This window comes from Meriones unguiculatus, chromosome 8 (assembly GCF_030254825.1).
Source record: "Meriones unguiculatus strain TT.TT164.6M chromosome 8, Bangor_MerUng_6.1, whole genome shotgun sequence".
Taxonomy (NCBI): domain Eukaryota; kingdom Metazoa; phylum Chordata; class Mammalia; order Rodentia; family Muridae; genus Meriones; species Meriones unguiculatus.
In genome coordinates this window covers 16,021,297-16,039,314 of record NC_083356.1, presented here as the reverse complement: position 1 = coordinate 16,039,314, position 18,018 = coordinate 16,021,297, and the positions used below count along the sequence as shown (strand labels likewise).

At 44.1% G+C, this 18,018-nt stretch overlaps 1 protein-coding gene across 5 annotated transcripts in view; it reads left to right on the top strand.

Annotated features, from left to right (window-relative positions):
• The window catches only part of Tbc1d22a (TBC1 domain family member 22A), a 275,967-nt gene that overhangs the window by 21,933 nt on the left and 236,016 nt on the right, over positions 1-18,018 (top strand). For 2 of the 5 annotated variants that reach the window (XM_060388863.1, XM_060388862.1), the window contains one exon: positions 267-443. The exons of the other annotated variants lie outside the window; for them this stretch is intronic. In XM_060388863.1, the coding sequence (XP_060244846.1) occupies positions 267-443 (177 nt within the window). The remainder of the gene's footprint in view (positions 1-266; positions 444-18,018) is intronic. 5 annotated transcript variants of the gene reach the window in all.

Sequence of the window (18,018 nt, the reverse complement as noted above, 5' to 3'; positions counted from 1 at the left end):
CCCATGCAAACCTGTTCCTCCACAGGCCTGATCCACCTTCCAGGCCTCTGGATATCTCATACCCAGAGAGGAGTGGTCTGGACTTTGCTGGTTGTCATGATGTGATCATATGCAGATGTATCCCCTTTACTGTTAAACAGTAAACTGGATGATGGGAGGAAGGGAAAACTGACCAGACAGTGAGTGCCGTGGTGAGCATGTGGCCAGGAGGTCAGAGGCTTCCGCTAACCTGCTAACCTTGCCCTCTGTTCTTATGCCCTTTCTAGAAAGCACCAGCGATGTCGTCCCTCTGCAGCGGTCCCAGTCTCTCCCCTACTCAGCCACTGTTTCACTGAGTGGGACATCTGACTCACATGCCCTTGGTGGCTCAGCCCTGAGTAAGAGAGAGGCCTCTCGGCTGGACAAGTTCAACCAGCTACTTGCTGGCCCCAACACAGACCTTGGTGAGTCCCTGAGGGTGGGCTCTCTGTTTCTTACAAGACCACACATGTCATTACAGGTTGCACACACACTTTGTGTTGTGTTTTCCTGACGTTGAGTCCCTAAGATGCTGTTAGTTGGGCTGCGTAATTTCTTTAGACTGGTTTACTAATGTATCCCCAATACAGTTTCCTAGTATATACTTTTTATTTTCTTTCTTAATGCTACAGTATACTTTTCCTACTGTGGTACTCTGGTCTAGATTCTGGGCACGTGGCTGTCCTTGTTCTTCATAGGCTGTGAGTTGACAGTGACTTCTGAGGACTGAGGTGGGGTGACTACCATCCTGAGCTACTGACTTTGTACTGTGCAGACATGGGGATAGGGATGGTATGAGGATGACAGGTAAGGTCCAGGTAGGCACTAGGAAGAGAGGATGGTTGTCAAAGTGAATTCTCTTGAGCTGCCTGGTCACCTGAAGTACTTGTGTGGACACTGGCCAGTCACCAAGACACTTGCTTTCAAGTCCCTGTGGTAGAATTGCCATTTGATTATTCTTTCATTTTCACAGCTTGTATTTGCTGAATGAACTCAGGTGTTTACTAGGTGCTTGAATTTTCTGAGGGCCAGGAGGTGTTCTAGACCATGGGATCACTCATAGTAGAGAAAGAAATTCTTTGAACATGAAAGATGTAGGCAGTGCCAGAGTAGCACCTTTAGGGCTGATAACTGGGAAGTGTAATGCCCATGTTGGCCAGGAGGTGGCGCATGGGGCCTGTGGATGGGCTGCAGGAAGCTGATCTATGAGTTTGGGAAGCTGTAGGGAGGATGGCCAAGTCTTGTGTTCAAGGCTGGATCAGGACAGCCTTAGGTCTTGAAATCTCCACAATGGAATTTTTCTCTTAGCTTAATAAATTTTTTTGTCCTTGTTGTTGAGGCAGGGTCTCCCTACATAGCCCTAGCTATCCTAGAACTCATTATATAAATTAGGCTGACCTTGAACTCACAGAGATCTGCCTGCCTCTCCTGAGAGCTGGGATTAAAGGCATGTACTATCATGCCTTGCTTGAACTTGTTTTTTAAAAAGTCAGTAGCACATGCATATTTTATAATATTACAAAGCACAAGAGGATGAAGAGTGAAAACAGGCCTCTGCTTTCCCCTGTTTCAGGAGCCTCCTGTCAGAGGTGGTCTGTGAACATTGCTAGAAACATTTGTAATTTTATGCTTAGGAAAAGTCTCAAGGATAGTAATCAACTTCTAAGCACATGTCACCTAGTTTTACCAGTTGTTTGCATTTTTCCCATTCTCTGTCTGTGCCTGTGTTTGTGCTCCCAGAACCAGAGTCAGTAGGAGACAACTTTCCATGTGCTCCCGAGAGCTTTGCCGTGTACTTCCTGAGAGCACGAAGGTAGTTTATTCAGTGTAAAGAGTGTAGCCTTGACACAGTGCTGTTTCCTGTGTCGTGAGGGTGCGCAGTGTGCGTTCACACTTACCAGCTGTGCCCAAGAGTGGCCATTAAATCTCCTGCTTCCTTGCCCACCATCCCCACCCTCCCCACAGTCCTCTCTGCTCTAATACCTCTGTGAGCCTGGAATACTAGCTTCCCCTTCCTTGTGCTTTCATCTCAGCACATTCAAGGTGTGCAGGCAGTTGCTTGTCAGTGTTCCTCTGTTTCTGATTGGGTCCAGGTGAGCATCACTGGGTCGGCAGGAGCATCATGTTGGGATGCAGGTTCTTCTTACCCTTTCCTCTTCTCTCAGAACCTAAGCAGCAGTCTGTAGAGCGGTGCCTTGGAGTCTGTGCATTTATGCAGTACTTTTTCTTCATCCACCCAGAGGCACATGCTGGTCCACAACTCACTTTTTGAATTGTATGTATTTACAGAGTAGCTCCTGGATAGCCACATGCCGCTCAGTGGGTATCCCACAGTTTATTTTACAAGCCCTCTACTGATGGGGATGGAGGCTGTCCCCAATTTTCTGTTGTTCCAGCTCAGGACCTTGTACAGATGAGGGTGTCCATAGAGCAGTTCTCACCTGGGGTGGGAGGGCACTACAGACAAGGTGGTGTTTTTAGGCTTGGCATAGAGCTAGATGGGTGGAAGTTCCTTTCACCAAAATAGGAAAGCAGGGTTTCTCATAGGAAAGGAGCAGAATCTCCTTGGTGAAGTTGGAATCATGTTTCTCCTTGTTCAGCACACCATGCACCCATGTTTTGCTGAACAGGGGCTGTCAGTTAGCTGCTCAGATTTTGCAGCAAGCCCGACGAATGTGTAGGGAGGAAGTGGATCCCATCATGCTTGTGAGGAGGCTCTGGAGTTGGCTGCCTGGGTGGAGACCTTGAGCAGGCTTGCTAACTTGTGAGCCTGGTTATTAGTGTCCTTGCTCATCTACAAGGTGTGCCTGGAGCTGGAAGGAGACAATGTGTAGACCACTAGAGTGCTGGCTGTAGCATGGACTGCCTTACTCTTGTTCTGTGTAATTGCTGTAATGCTGATTATCACAGTATAGCCACTTTGTAATCTGTCATGTATTGGATTGCTTCCAGACATTTTCCTGGTTATGTCCACTGGTTTGTGCCATAGGCAGGTGACCAGGAGATAGCTGATGGAAATGGATGTGCCTGATGGCAGTCCTGGTCTGGATCAGCTCTAGGCAGTAGCTAGAGTCTTCTTGTGGGTCTCGCCATCACGGCAGCGTTAGAAGTTAGATTGTACTTGCAGTAAGGCTTTTAGGGCTTGTGGGTAAGTGTGAGCATGTGTGGGTGAAAGTTTAGATGTAAAACTCAGGCTCTTTGTCAGGTTGCTGTGATTATGGTTTTCTTACTCTTTTTTCTTTAAGAATTCTGTTAGACTATTTGAAGCCAAAAAGTTAAAGTCATTTGCTTTCAAAGATAAACAATTACCAGATTTGTATTTAGTGGCAAGAGAAACATAGTCAGTAAATTGCCTGTTTTCCTAAGGCCTTTAAGGTAGCTCTGAGGACAGTGGAATACATTATCCTTCCATTACATAAAAAACCAAAGTGGTAAATATTTGTCGAAGTTGGAGAAGCAAATCGCTGATGTGCGAAGGACCAGCAGAAAAGGCTCTACCTGCCGAAGGTCTGTGCCAGCGTCCACTGCTCTTTGTTTAGCTTATGCTCTGTTATGAGCTCAGGGATGAAAGTAGCAAATAGAACTTAACAGCTCACTCCCCTCTTAGCGTCAACTCAATATTTACTCACACAAAGACTGCCTGCTTTGAAGCCTGAGAAAATGACACTTGGAGGCATTCATGTTCATCACGTGTGCACACTGATCAGGAGTACCATTGGAAATATGCAAACTGTGCTGTTTCCCGAGGGCTGCTGAGTGACTGCACATAGCAGTGGGGCCTCTGTGGGCAGGCTCTGCAAAGCTCAGCAAGGGGCATGAGAGAGATGTCAGCCAGCAGAACAGAAGGTTCCCCTTTCCTCTGAGGAGTGAGCCAGGCACATAGCCTTGGTCCTGGGTACCTAGGTATATCTATGCTGGGTTTGAAGATGGAGAAAGTGCCTGGATAGAGGGGGAGAAAGGCGTAAATGGAGTCCTGTTTCCTGGAAGCACGGCCATGAACAAATGCCGCTGAGCACCCCTGACCTGAGGGCCACGTTGCAGGGCCTGTGGTGAAAGCACTCTTAGGGTCCACTCCCAGCATGGATGCTGGCTGCGCCCTTACTTTCTGTGTGACCAGCTCACTGAGTGTCTTACCTCAGGGTTGAAAGGGAAATCCAGCCGACTTTGCAGAGTTCTTGTGAGTACAGGACATAACTTATGCTTTCAGTCATAGGGGAAAATAGGGATCGAGAGCAGCATAAGCCTTGCCCTTGAAGATCTGGCATTCTAGTCTGGGAAAGACAGACAGACACATACCCACAGCCTCTCTCCACACAGGGCTCAGTAGAAACATGCTCATGTGTGATGACCGTGTATTCACCAGCAGCACCTTAGTTATCCCGCAACACTGCTTCAACCCCAGGTGTGGAGAGAGCTGAATATGGACGGCATTCCAGGAAGAGGAGGCAGGGTGCAAAGATGCTGTGGTGGGAGAGCCTCACCTGCTTGATGGGGTGGACCAAAGGTGCTGAGGCTCAGGGAGGTCGGGGGAGAGAGGTGAGTAGAGCAGGGAGGCGCTTGGACCACAGTGCTCAGAGATGCAGGAGGAGGCATGCATCATTTGCTTGAGCACAGGGTGACACTCCAGGAGGCTTGGAATCCTGTGGGGTAAAGCTTGGAAGGAAGCACCCTGAGGGCTTCCAGTAAGAGGGGGCAAGTGGCCTTGGACTAGATAGATTTCTTAGGCAGTTGGCAAGGTATGTAGGGGAAGGAAAGGGAAGATGGTGAGTGGGAAGAGGAACCCAAGCCAAGAGTTTTGCCATTGGATCTGGTGGGGTAGTCAGTTTAAAATACTATCTTGTGAGCCCCATAGGTGGTACCGGGTTGGCTGCACATGAAGTTGAGCAGACTGGGAGGAAAGGGCCACACCATCAGAGCTTGGAGCTCAGAGGCAGCAAGGACGTGGGAACAACTGGTGGTCCAGAGACAGTACTTTTCTAGAAGGGTCATTTTGCTAGAGGGAGCAAACCATGGCCTTTTGATGCAGCTGGGAACTGCAAGCCAGTGCTGTGGCTTCTCAGGATCTGTAGGTCTCTGTCCAACTCCACAGCACCCCCTGCCCATTCCTTGTCACAGGATTACTGCTCAGGAAGCTGTATCTGAGGCAGCCCTTCAGGGAGTAGAGCAAGGCAGGGTAAGATGAGGTTGGCTTTGGGCAGTGTTCCCAGTCTTCAGGTCTCTCTTGGTTTTGGTTAGTGTAGATAGCAACATTCTTAGTGTTCTTTGGAGGCCAGAAGAAATCGTTTCCTCTCCTGCGGGTCTTGTTGGAGTGCTTGGTATATCTGGTCTAGAAGAGGTTTGCCTTGGATGTTCTGGGATGGCTTGGAAGGGCTATTCCCAGGTCACAGGCAGCTTTCCAGCCACTGTCCAGTGTTCCCCTCTAGTAGCCAGGGCCACATCATAGCAAGATGCCCTAAGTTGGGTTGTGTTGGGTTTTAGAGAAGGGTGTGTGTGTGTGTGAGTGAGTGTGTGTTTGTGTGTGTGTGTGTGTGTGAGAGAGAGATAGAGAGAGAGAGAGAGAGAGAGAGAGAGAGAGGACTCTGTGTTCAGCATGGTAATAGTGTGAGAGGGACAAAGCAAGTTCCAGCTAATTCTTGCACTGGATCTCATTAGGAAAGAGCTGCTTTGAGCTACTTACATATAGGAAATAAATCCTCATGTCTTGACATGACTTTTTTCCACCTGCACCTTCATGCATCAGAGGCCCAAGCAGCACTCAGTTGCTGGTAAATAGTTGTTATGGACAGATGAAAGTCAGCTCAACCATGATAAAATAACATAACCTGTAGGCAGGAGCAGGGCTCACTCACCTAGGCTCCTGCCTGCCTCTGCTGTCCTGTCTTTACTCTCTAGCCTCATTTGCCTGTGTGAGACATATTTCTCTACGTGTCTCACCATAGCGACTCTGTCACAGCATTAAGGAGAATGCAACTAGAAGCTGGAAACATTGGAAAGACCGTAAATGCAGCAAACCCAAATAGCCATTGTGCACATGCACCTGTTGTGTCTGAGGCAGTTCACCCTTTTTCTTACCCTCTCTTTAACACCCAATCATTTCCTACCCAGCATTCAAATGCCGAGAGGTACCCTCCGCATTCCCCCTCCCCCACAATGTTTACTTCTTCTGCAGTGGACTCTGGGGCTCCGGAAGTCTGAGCTGTAGGTAAGCATTCTGGTTCCTGACTCACACTGTAGTACCACAGTCTTTATTTTTCTTTTTAATGACATTTTCATGGCTGAATGTGACATTTGAAAACATGCGATGTCACTAAGTTTAAAACAATCAAACTGAATATGGCCTTGTGCAAGGTAAGTGTTTCATTAATAACGACAGCCGGTGTATCTTCAGTGCAGTAGGATATTGTTCAAGGCTCTTTTAGATAGCTTGTTTCTGGGAATGATGAGCTTTGGGATGTAATCTCCAGAGCAAATATTAAACAATTGCAGAGGCTCCTGTAGAGTTTTCAACAGGTAGACAGCCTCCGAAGTTGCTCCATTACATGTTTGCCTTTTTTTTTTTTCTCATTGGCTCCTTTGAAGATTAAGATATTAAATAATTATGCAATTTTTGAGACTGTGGGATCAGCAAAATTACTGTGAAAATTTCCTCTACTTAAGGATAGAAGAATGGGAGAGTATAAGAACCACAGGAATCTCTTGTTCCTTATTCTCTGCAATATTGCATATGCACCTATTATTTTGTCTGCCTCTAACAGTTTGCATCTGTCTGTCCACTCTACAGCCTGACCCTCCTGTGGGCTGCGGCTGTGAGCTATGTGTCCTTATATTCTAGTGACCTCACGAGCTATGTGCATAGAACAGTCTGAGGAGGTGCTGGTGACTTTACTGGGTTACCACATTCTAGTGTTCTTAGCGGTTACCAGTGTTCCCAGCTCACCAGTTGACATAGGCGAGAGGGTTTTCTGAAGGTAACAGAAAGCCAGACCCAGGGCCTTTCCGTATATGCCACTGTGTTTTTCTCTGGGAGGTGTCTGGAGACTGGGAATTATTGGCTCTAGTTCAGAGGTTCAGCCATGCCAAGGATTTCAGCTCTGAGTCGCTTGTCCTCTCACTCATGGCCACAAGGTGGCGATCATTATCTTGTGGTCTGTAGCCTTGAATCAGAAAGGCAGATTTTAATTGTTTAATGGATTCTGTTGACATAGATTCATCGTACACAGTGATGGTTTCATAAAGACGTTTTCACACAAGTACTACTCCCCTCCTTTCCCCCCATTTCATTTCTTTTCCAAGACAGTCTCACAGCTACTGTCACAATGCCATATGTATATGTAAGTATGATTTATGTATCTGTGCGAAATCTAGGAGCCACAAATGAAAGCAGATACACAACATTTTCTTCCTTCTGAGTCGATGTGTTTTACTTAATATGACACGCAGTTGTACCTGTTTTCCTGCAAATGACATAACCTCATTCTTCCTTATGGCTAAGTAAGACTCCATGTATGTGTGACACACATGCTTTCTCTGTCTCTGTCTCTGTCTCTCTCTGTGTGTGTATCTGTCTGTGTGACTGTCTGTGTGCCTGTCTGTCTGTGTGACCCATTGTCTGGTCCACTTGCCTGTAGATAGACTCCTGCACAGATTTGGTAGCTGGCTGTCATGAGCATTGCCATAGTAAGTACAGGTGTGCAGTCTCTGAGGTGTGCTGGCTTCGAGTCCTAGGTACTCACCCTAGAGTGATTATCAGGTCACACTGTGGTTCTAGCTTCAGTTTTCTTTGAGGAATATTCATACTGATTTCTACAGCGATTGAATTTGTTTACATTCCAGGGGCACCTATGGGTTTCCTTTTCCCTTCATGGTCACCAGCTTTTTTGGTCTTAATAGCAGGCATTCTGATTGAGGAGAGAAAGAATGTCACTGTTGTTTACTTTGTTTTCCCTGATTGCCAAGGCTTTTGAACTTTGTTTTCCATGTTTTTTGGCCAGTAATTTATCTTTTTGAGGACTGTTTCATTAGCCCCTTTTTTGAGTCCATTGCTTGGCATTTTGGTATCTAATCTGTTGAGGTTTTATATATTATAGATACTATTTCTCTGGCATTCACTCAGCTGGCAAAGATTTCACTCAGTTACTGTATTTGCAGAGCAAGCTTTACAATCTCTTGCACTCTGACTGGTCAAGCCCTATTCTTTGAGTTGTTAAAGTCCTGTTCAGTAAGTCCTTGACTTTGTCTGCTTCCCCACGTCTTCGTTAACAGTTTCCAAATTCTGAATTTCAGGTCTTACATTAAGGTCTTCAATCCATTTTGGCTTCATTCTTTTTTTTGGGGGGGGGGAGAAGGAAGGGATTTATTTCGTCTTACAGTTTGTGGTCCATCATCTAAGGAAGTCAGGGCAGGAAACTGCAGGCAGGCACTAGAACAGAGGGCACAGAGGAGTTCAAATTTCTGGCTTGTTCATCCTGGTTTTTTCTTTCTTTCTTTTTTTTTTTTTTTTGGTTTGTTTGTTTTGTTTTGTTCTTAATTCACTTTACATCCTGATGGTAGCCCCTTCACTCCTCTCCTACTGGTCTCACCCTTCTTCACTCTTCTCCCTATTCCCCCTTTCCTAGCCCTCCCAAAAGGAGGGTTTCCTTTTCCCTTCATGGTCACTCCCAAAAGGGGAGTCCCCCCAGTCATCCTGTCCCAAGACATCAAGTCACATCAGGACCAAGAGCATCCTTTTCCACTGAGGCTGGGCAGCAAGGCAGTCCCGTCAGGGGGAAGTAATTGAAAAGCAGGCAAAAGAGTCCTGCTCCTCTTACTAGGGAACCCACATGAAGCCTGAGCTGCCATTGGCTACATATATGTAGGGGGCCTAGGTCCAGTCCATGTATGGTCCTTGGCTGGTGCTTCAGTTTCTGTAAGCCCCCTGGGCCCAGGTTGGTTGCCTCTTTTGATCTTCTTATGGCGTTCGTGTCCCCTCCAGGGATTTTTATTCATCTCCCGACTCTCCCACAAAGCTACCCTAATGTTTGGCTGTGAGTCTCAGCATCTCTTTCAATCTGCTGCTAGTGGAGCCTCTCAGAGGACAGCTATGCTTGGGTCCCATCTGCAAGCAAAGCAGAGTATTGTTAATAGGGTTAGGGGTTGGCTCTTTCTCATGGAGTGGGTCTCAGATTGGGCCAGACATTGGTTAGACATTCCCTCAATCTCTAGTCTACCTTCAATCCCTGCACATCTTGTAGGCAGGGTAAATTTTGATTTGAAGTCTTTGTGGATGGGTTGGTGTTTCCTCCCTCTACTAGGAGTACTGTCTGGCTAGAAGGAGGCCTCTTCAGGCTCTATGACCCCTACTACTAGGAGTCTTAGCTAGAGTTACTCCCATATCCTCCAGGAGCCTACCCTGTTGTAGGTCTCCAGCTTGTCTCAGAGATGCCCCTGCCCTTGGGGTTTCTCTTCTTTCCCAACCCTGTGGCCTTTTGCCCCCACTATCCCCACATTTGATCCCTACCTTCACTTTACTCTCCACTCCCCTTCCTACCTTGTTCCCTCTCTTCATCCACTTGCTCTGTCCATTCTATTTCCCTGTCTGAGTGAGATTTTAGCATCCTCCCTTGAGACCTCAGCCTTGAACTCATTGGCGCAGGAGACAACTTCCCAAACAGAACACCAACAGCTCAGGCTCTAAGATCCACAATTACTAAGTGGGACCTCAAGAAACTGAAAAGCTTCTGTAAGGCAAAGGACACTGTCAGCAGAACAAAACGACAGCCTACAGCCTGGGAAAAGATATTCATCATCCTACATCTGACAGAGGGCTAATATCCAAAATATATAAAGAAATCAAGAAGTTAAACACCAACAAACCAATAATCCAACTAAAAATGGGGTATAGAGCTAAACAGAATTTACAACAGAGGAATCTCTAATGGCCGAGGAGCATGTAAAGAAATGTTCAGCATCCTTAGTCACCAGGAACATGCAAATCAAAACAACTCTGCGATTCCATCTTAAAGGATAGGTAGGATCAAAAACTCAAGTGCTGCTGGTGAGGATGTAGAGAAAGGGGAAAACCCCTTCATTGATGGTGAGAGTGCAAACTTGTATAACCACTTTGGAAATCAATCTGGCCCTTTCTCAGAAAAATTGGGAATAGCTTTACCTCAAGACCCAGCTATACCACTCTTGGGCATATACCCAAAAGATTCCCTACCATAAACAAAGATATTTGCTCGGCTATGTTCATAGCAGTTTTATTTGTCATAGCCAAAAATTGGAAATAATTTTTGTACATGTACACAGTGAATTAGTACTCAGCTATTAAAAACAAGGAAATTATGAAATTTGTTGGCAAATGAATGGAACTACAAAATATCATCCTGAGTGAGGCAACCAGACCCATGGTATGTACTCACTTAAAAGCAGATATTAACCATATATATATATATATATATATATATATATACAGGATAACCATATGACAGTTCACAGACCAAAAGAAGCTGGCTTCATTTTTTTGCATGTAAATACTTGGTTTTCCTAAGTTGAAGAGGCTGTCATTTCTCCAGCATACATTTTTGGCATTTTAGTGAAAAATCAAATGGCTCTGTGGGTTTGTTTCTGGATGTTCTCATGTATTCATTGACTTTCACATGTCCTTTTGTGACAGCCTTGCAGTTTTGTTAGCATGCCTCTGTAGTGCACCCTGAGTGAGGTATGCTGAGATCTTCGGCATTGCTTTTCTTGTCCAGGATTGCTTTGGCATTCTGTGGTCTTTCACTTCTGTATGAATGTTAGCATTATCTTTTCTGTTTCTTATACAGAATTTGCAATTTTCATGTGGATTGCATCTTTATTGGTAGAGGTCTTTCAGTTCTTTGGTTAAGTTTATTCAAATATATTTTAGTGTTCTTAAGGTGTTGTGAATGAGCTTCTTTAATCTTATTTACAATATGCTCATTTCTGGCATATCGGAAGGCTACCGATCTTTGTAAGTTGATCGTGTTCTCTGATTTTCTGGAAGTATTTATTAGTTCTAAGAGTTCCCTGATGGAGTCTGTATGGACCCTTACATATCAAGTCATGTGGTCTGCAGATAATGATAATTTGATTCCCCTCTTTGAGCTATTTTATTTCTCTTGTCCTACTGTGCTTTAGTGAGACTTTAAGTGGTACACTGATTGAGAGTAGAGAGTGGTCACCCTGTCTTGCTCCTGATCTTCATGGAAATTTAGTGAGTTTTCTCAGTTTTTCTTGATGTTGGCTGTAGGGTGTCATAAATAGTCTTTCTTATGCTGAGATATGTTCCCTCCATTCCTAGTCTCTTCAGGGTACTTATGAGAAGATGGGACTTTGTCAAAGGTGTTTTCTGCATCTATTGAAATGATGACATGTTTTCTGTCCTTGAATCTATTTATGTGATGTTTTACATTTATTGGTTTGTGTGTGTTGAACCATTTTGTGTTGCTGAAATAAAGTCAAACTGATCAGGATGAATGCTTGTGCTGGCTAATTTTATGTCTACTTCACATAGGTTCTGAGAGGAGGGAACCCCAACTGAGAAAATGCCTTCATAAGATTGGACTGTAGGCAAGCCTTTACAGCATTATCTTAACTTGTGATTGATGGGATGGCAGGGTGTAGCGTGTGGGAGAGAGGGTAGTGCATTGTGGGTGGTGCCATCTTTGGGCTGCTGGTTCTGGTTTTATAAGAAAGTAGGGTCGAGCAAGCCATGTGGTACAAGCCAGTAAGCAGCACCTGTTCATGGCGTCTACATCAGCTCCTCTCTCTGCCCTGTTTGAGTTTCTGTCCTGACTTCCTTCAGTGATGAGCTGTGGATGTGGAAGCAGAAGCAAAAGAAACCCTTTTCTCCCCAGCTTGGGTTTGGTCATGCTGTTTCACCACAGCAATACTAACCCCAACTAGGACAATGCTCTTTTTGATGTGTTCTTGAATCTGTAAGTATTTTCTATTGATACTTTTGGGAGATTGTCTGTAATTTTCTTTGTGTGTGTAAGTGCCCTTCATCTGGTTTTGATAACAGGGTAATATTTGAATTTGGAGGCATTCTTTTATATTTTATGAAATAATTTGGGAAAAAATACTGTTATTTCTTCTTTAAAGGCTTGATAGGATTCTCCAGTGAATCCATCAGGGTCTGGACTTACATTCTTTGTTTGGAAGATTTTTAATTGCTGCATCATTCTTGTTGCTTGTTACAGATATGGCTACATCTTTTATCTTATCTCAGTTTAACTTTGGTAGGTAACATGCCTTTAGAAAATCGTCCATTTATTTTAGACTTTCCTAGTTCAGTATTCTATTTTATATTTTAAACATTGTTTCTTTAACGTGTGTGTGTGTGTGTGTGTGTGTGTGTGTGTGTGCCTGTGTGCCTGTGTGCCTGTGTACTATAAGAGGTCAGAGGACAAACTTGTATTAGTTGGTTTTCTTCTTTCTTCCCTTCTTCAGCTTGGGTTCTGGGGATGGAGCTCAGGTCGTCAGGTGTGGCTTCAGGTACCTTAACTTGTGAGCCATCTCTTTATCTTGGAATACATTTTGAAGGTATTTTCTTATGGTTTTTCTGACTTTTTGTTGATATCTATTATAATGTTTTCATTTTCATCTCTAATTTTATTAATTGGGTCTTCTCTTTCTTATGGTTAGTTTGGTTATGGGTTTGTCTAGCTTGCTTATTTCTTCAAAGAACCAACTCTTTATCTCACTGATTTCTTTAAAAATTTTCATTTCATTAATTTCTGCCCTGATCTTAATTATTTCTTTACAGCTGTAGCTTTTTTTTAATTAATCAATAAACTGTTAAGTTTTATTGATTAACAGCTGCAGCTTTGACTGTTTGTTGGTGATAGGGTTTTGGCTGTTTGTTGGTGATAGGGTTTTGGCTGTTTGTTGGTGATAGGGTTGCCGTGTATAGCTTTTATTATGTTGAGGCGTATTTCTATTTTTGGTTTCTTCAGGGCTTGTATCAGGGAGGGATGATGAATGTTGTTAAAGGCTTAGTTTCTGCATCAATTGAGATGATTATGTGATTTCTGTCCTTGAGTCTATTTATGTGATGTTTTACATGTATTGATTTGTGTATGTTGACCTGTCTTTACATCCCTGGGATGAGGCCAACTTGATCATGGTGAATGATCTTTTAGATGCATTGATGAAATTGTATTTGCCAGTGTTTTATCTTTGTCAGTATTCTTTATCTTATCTCAGTTTAACTTTGGTAGGCAACATGCCTTTAGGAAGTTACCCATTTATTATTTGCAGCTTAGTAGCTGCAAATTTTATTTTGTATTATTTTATTTTGTATTTTTGAAAATCTTACTTTTTATGTTTTAATATGTGTAAGCCACAAGAGGAGAAATTTTGATTCTATAATTCATTCATGAAACTGGTCTGTAAATTTTTATTTGCATGTGTGTCTTTTTCTGGTTTTGGTATCAGGGTGACACTGGCTTCATAGAGGCATTTTTTTTTTTTTTTTTGAAAGGTCTGGTAGAGTTCAGTGGTAAACCCACCAGAATCTGGGCCTTATATTTAGGTTCAAGACTTTTTACCCCTGCTTTGTTTTCACTGCTTATTATAGATTCATTTAAGCTGTTTATATCTGGTGGGTGAGGTTTTATAGGTCAGACATGTTTATATCACATTTTTCAACTTATTGTAATAAAGGTTTTCGAAGCATGCCCTGATGACCTAGTTTAATGTCTCCATTGTCATCTCTAATTTTATTAATTTGTGCCTTCTTACTCTCTTCGTTTGTTTATCTAATGGTTTACCAATCTTGCTTATCTTTTCAAAAAGCCAACTTTTGATGTTGCTGGTACTTTTTGTTTCTGTTTCACTGATGTTTGCCCTCATGTTTATTATTTCCTTCTGTCTACTGTGTTTGGGTTTGACTTGTTTTTGCTTTCCTAAGTTCTTAGATTTATTTTTATTTTATTTTATTTTATATGTCTGAATCTTTTACCTCTATGCATGTCTGTATAGAGGTAAATATCATGTTCATGCCTGGTGCCCACGGAGGCCAGAAGAGGGCATCAGATTTTTTGGGACTAGGGTTACAAACACTTGTGAGCTGCCATGTAGGTGCTGGGAATCAAACCCAGGTACTCCGGAAGAGCAGTGCTCATAACCACTGACCCATCTCTCCAGGCCCTTATCTTTTTAAGTTTTTAATAGTACCATTAAGTTATTTACTTGAGTAATTAAAAAAAAAAGCTATAAACTTCCCTCTTAGAACACTTGCACTGCTTCCCATAGATTTTTGCATGTTGTGTTTTTTATATCTTTAAATTTTAGGAATTTAAAAATTTCTCTCAATTTTAAGATTGTTAAGTGTGCGTCAATCAACATGGAAATTTTGCAGTTTCTCTTGCTGTTGATTTTTGCTTTGTAGTCCATTGTGACCAGATGGACTGTAGGAAATTATTTCTGTTTTCTTGATCCAGCTTCTCTCTACACCCTGAAGTCTGTCTTCCACTTGATCTGTTTCATTGGTGAGGTCTCCACTGAGTTAGTTTTGACTTACTTCAGTTTGTTTTTTTTTTTTTTCAGTATTTATTGAATTCATCCTTCAATTGCTGTATTGACATCTTTATTTCATTCAGCTGTTTGTATTGTCTTTGAATTCATTCAGGAATTCAAGTCCTCTTTGATTTTGCCAACATTCTTAAGCTCCTTTCTTTGAATTCTGTGGTATCCACCCAATTCATTTACACTGAGGTCTTTTGTTGCAGAATTGGAGGAGTCCTGTTGCCTTGACTTTTTGTGTTTCTGCACTGTGACTGCCTCATCTGGGATTTGGCTGTTGGTTAGATTGTTGTTTATTTATTTTTTATTTAATTTCTCTATGCTATTGGAGAGCAAACCTAGGGCTTCCCTGCTATGCCATGTGCCTACTCCAGGTTTTTCTTTAATCACCTGCATGCTTTTGGTTGAAGTTTGCAGTGACCGGGTGCTTCCCGCCCCTAGGTTATACTCCTGAGGTGCTCCCCTCACCCCCCAGCATATACTCCTCCCCACAAGCTGTCCAAGCCTGTTACCAGATTGGTGGGCATGCAGTGCCTCAGTGGAGATCCTGAGGTTGCCCATGTGCTGATTTCTGCCTCGGACAGCAGGGGTCAGCCTTCCCTTAGGAGTTATTCAGCCCTTAGGAAGGGAGTCATTTACGGTTCTTCCCTGTTCTTTTTTCCCTCAGTTTGCAGAGTGGCACACAGCTTTCCCAGGGCCCTGCATTGGCCCCGTTCACACTTGTGCTTACCCCTGTGCTGGGTGTGTGCTTGTTACCAGTGCTCTCTTGGCTTGAGCATGATTACAGGGTGTCCCATGGCTCTGTGTTTCTCTGGGTCCACTTTCTTAGAGGGTAGGAGTTCCCACTGAGTTTCAGGACAGGCCATCTCCTGTGAGGTGGCCTTGTGACTCTTCTCAAGGCTCATCTCCCACTAGGTGCAGGGTGAATTGGAGAGTGGCCACGTAGACTTTTCTGGCAGAGTGATTCGTTTTCAGATTTTCTAGAGATCTGCTACCTTCTTGCCCTGTGATAGGTGATGATGTGGCTTACAGTGCTGTGTCTGCTTCACCAGCTTATTGGTTTCTCTATCAAAACTTTGTTTTCAGTGTTTTTGCTCAGAGTCTCTTGTTCCTCTTGCTTATTGGCCCTGAGCAGGAGAAGGGGGCTGTCCTCTTTTCCTGAGTCAGTCCAGTACTCTAGGTCATAGTCTGTTTGTGTAAACCAGATATTCATTATCTCTGTGTTTATCTAATCTCCACTTTGTATTGATGCTCTTTCTTACCTGACTTTGAAGGCTCTCATCCAGTGTTTTTCTCCAGATTCATAGCGACATAAAAGAGTGCTGCCTGTCCCTGCTCTGCCATCTCCTGCCCCTGAATAGTAAAGGAAAGCAGACTTTTGAGCTAAGTCATGGACACTCCCAGCTATCAGGAGTGATGTTGGTGATGATGATACTGGTGAGGGTGTGATGATCAAGTGTTGATGGTATTGATAGTGAGAAGATGATTGTATAGCTGCTGTTGACAGTGATGGTGGTGATAGTGCTGATGGTGACAATGACAATGGAGAGAGAGATGGATGGAGGCAGTGCTGGCAGTGACAGTGATAATGGAGACAGTGATGATGGTGACTAGTGATGGATGTTGATAGTGCTGTGGTAGCAGTACTGCTGGTGGCAGTGCTCCTGATGGCAGTGCTGATGGTGGCAGTGCTGATGGTGACAGTGCTGATAGTGAGTGTTTGTCTGTATGTATCTGTATGCCTGTGTCATATGTAAGAAGGTTGGGAGTATCTGCTGATTCTGTTCTGTGGGTGTGATGTCCAGGACAGGCTTTCTGGTGAAGTCTTAGACTATGTTGAAATGGTCTTAAAGGGAATCATGTGCAGTGCCCAATGCTGGACAGCACAATAACAGTTTCTTCAGAGGAGGAATTCAGAACAGGTAGTGAGTGTACAAAGTATGCTGGGCTGCTGTCACAGGACACTGTACTGGGCACTTCATAAGACCCACATTGCTTTTCAAGATGGGGGAGTTGAGGGATTTTCTGGTGAGGCTTGTCCTCTTGTTTGAAGATCTCACTTATACACTGTCCCCACATGGCTTTGCTTTTGTGCATGTTCGAAAGGAAAGAAAAATAGAGCAAGATATAGAAAGGGAGCAAGGAGGGAGTGAAGAAAGTGGTACAGTTAGAGAGAGGGAGGAGAGAGAGAGAGAAGAGAGTTAGAGTTAGAGAAAGGGAAGGGGAGGAGAGAAATGAGAGGTTAGAGGTAGTGATAGAGAGAGGGAGATTGGAGGGAGAAAGCTGCAGTTAGAGAAGGAGAGAGACCCGGGTGCATGGTGCATATGCCTCTAATCCTAGCACTCTGGGATGCAGAGGCAGGCGGAGTTCTCACTGGGTGAGTTTGAGGCCAGCCTGGTCTACAAATTGAGTCCAGGACAGCCAAGATTACACAGAGAAACCCTGTCCCCTGTCTCAAAAAACAAAACACAACCAAAAACCCAAAAAATAAAAAACAAAGAGAGAAGGAGAGTAGAAAGAGCTGGAGTTAGAGAGGGGGAGGAGGGATGAGAGCAAGAGATAGGGAGGGAGAGGGGATAAAGAGATAAGACAATGAAAGAAGGGGCAGAAGGATAGAGAGGCAGAAAGGGGGAGAGAAGAGAAATGAAGAAGGTGTAGGAGAGCCAGAGAAGGGAAAGGAGATAGAAATTGAAAGGAGAGAGAGTGGGGAGGGGTGAGAGAGCTGAGACCAGGACAGAGAAGGGAGGGAAACCAGTTAGTGATAGCTGGTGCAAGTGAGTTACGCTTGGAGGTGCCGTCACTGGCACAGTAGAGGCCCACTTTCATGACCTCGCCTGTCCCCAGCCTTCCCTTCAGGGATGTGTGCTGCACTCAGACTGTGTGCATTTTGAAGGACACGCTTCAATCTACAACAACTAAGTTCTCCTTTAACCTATGATCTTACTCACATATTTGTTTCAGGTTCTGGAAGTCGGAATAAATGTATTATAGAAAAGTATGAAGTCACAACTTCTAGTATTGGGCTCTTAGCGTCTTGGGGGACAGGCTGGTGTGGGTACTCAGTGTGGGCACAGGTCTTGGCTGCACGATGCCTCATATCAGCAGGGTGTCCTGGGCATGCTTCTGCTTCTTAGAACCTCCTTAGAGCTTCAGTTCTGTTACCTGGAGAATGGGACGATGCTTCCTGCCTGCAGGCTCCTGAAGGTTGGATGAGGAGCCCTAAGGCATCCACTCCTCTCTCTTTTTATGCATTCCCCTGTTATGCTTTTTCACAGGGGCTGTGGGATTTACTATTTTCCTTTTTAAAAAAATTCTCTTGGTTAATGTTATGACACAAGCCTTATCACCTTGCCACTTTCTCCATAGAACTTTAATTTGTGTGTGTGTATAGGTGTACTTGTGTGAGTTCATGTACACTGTGTGAAGGAGACCGGAAGACGGTGCCAGATCCTCAGAAACTGGAGTTAC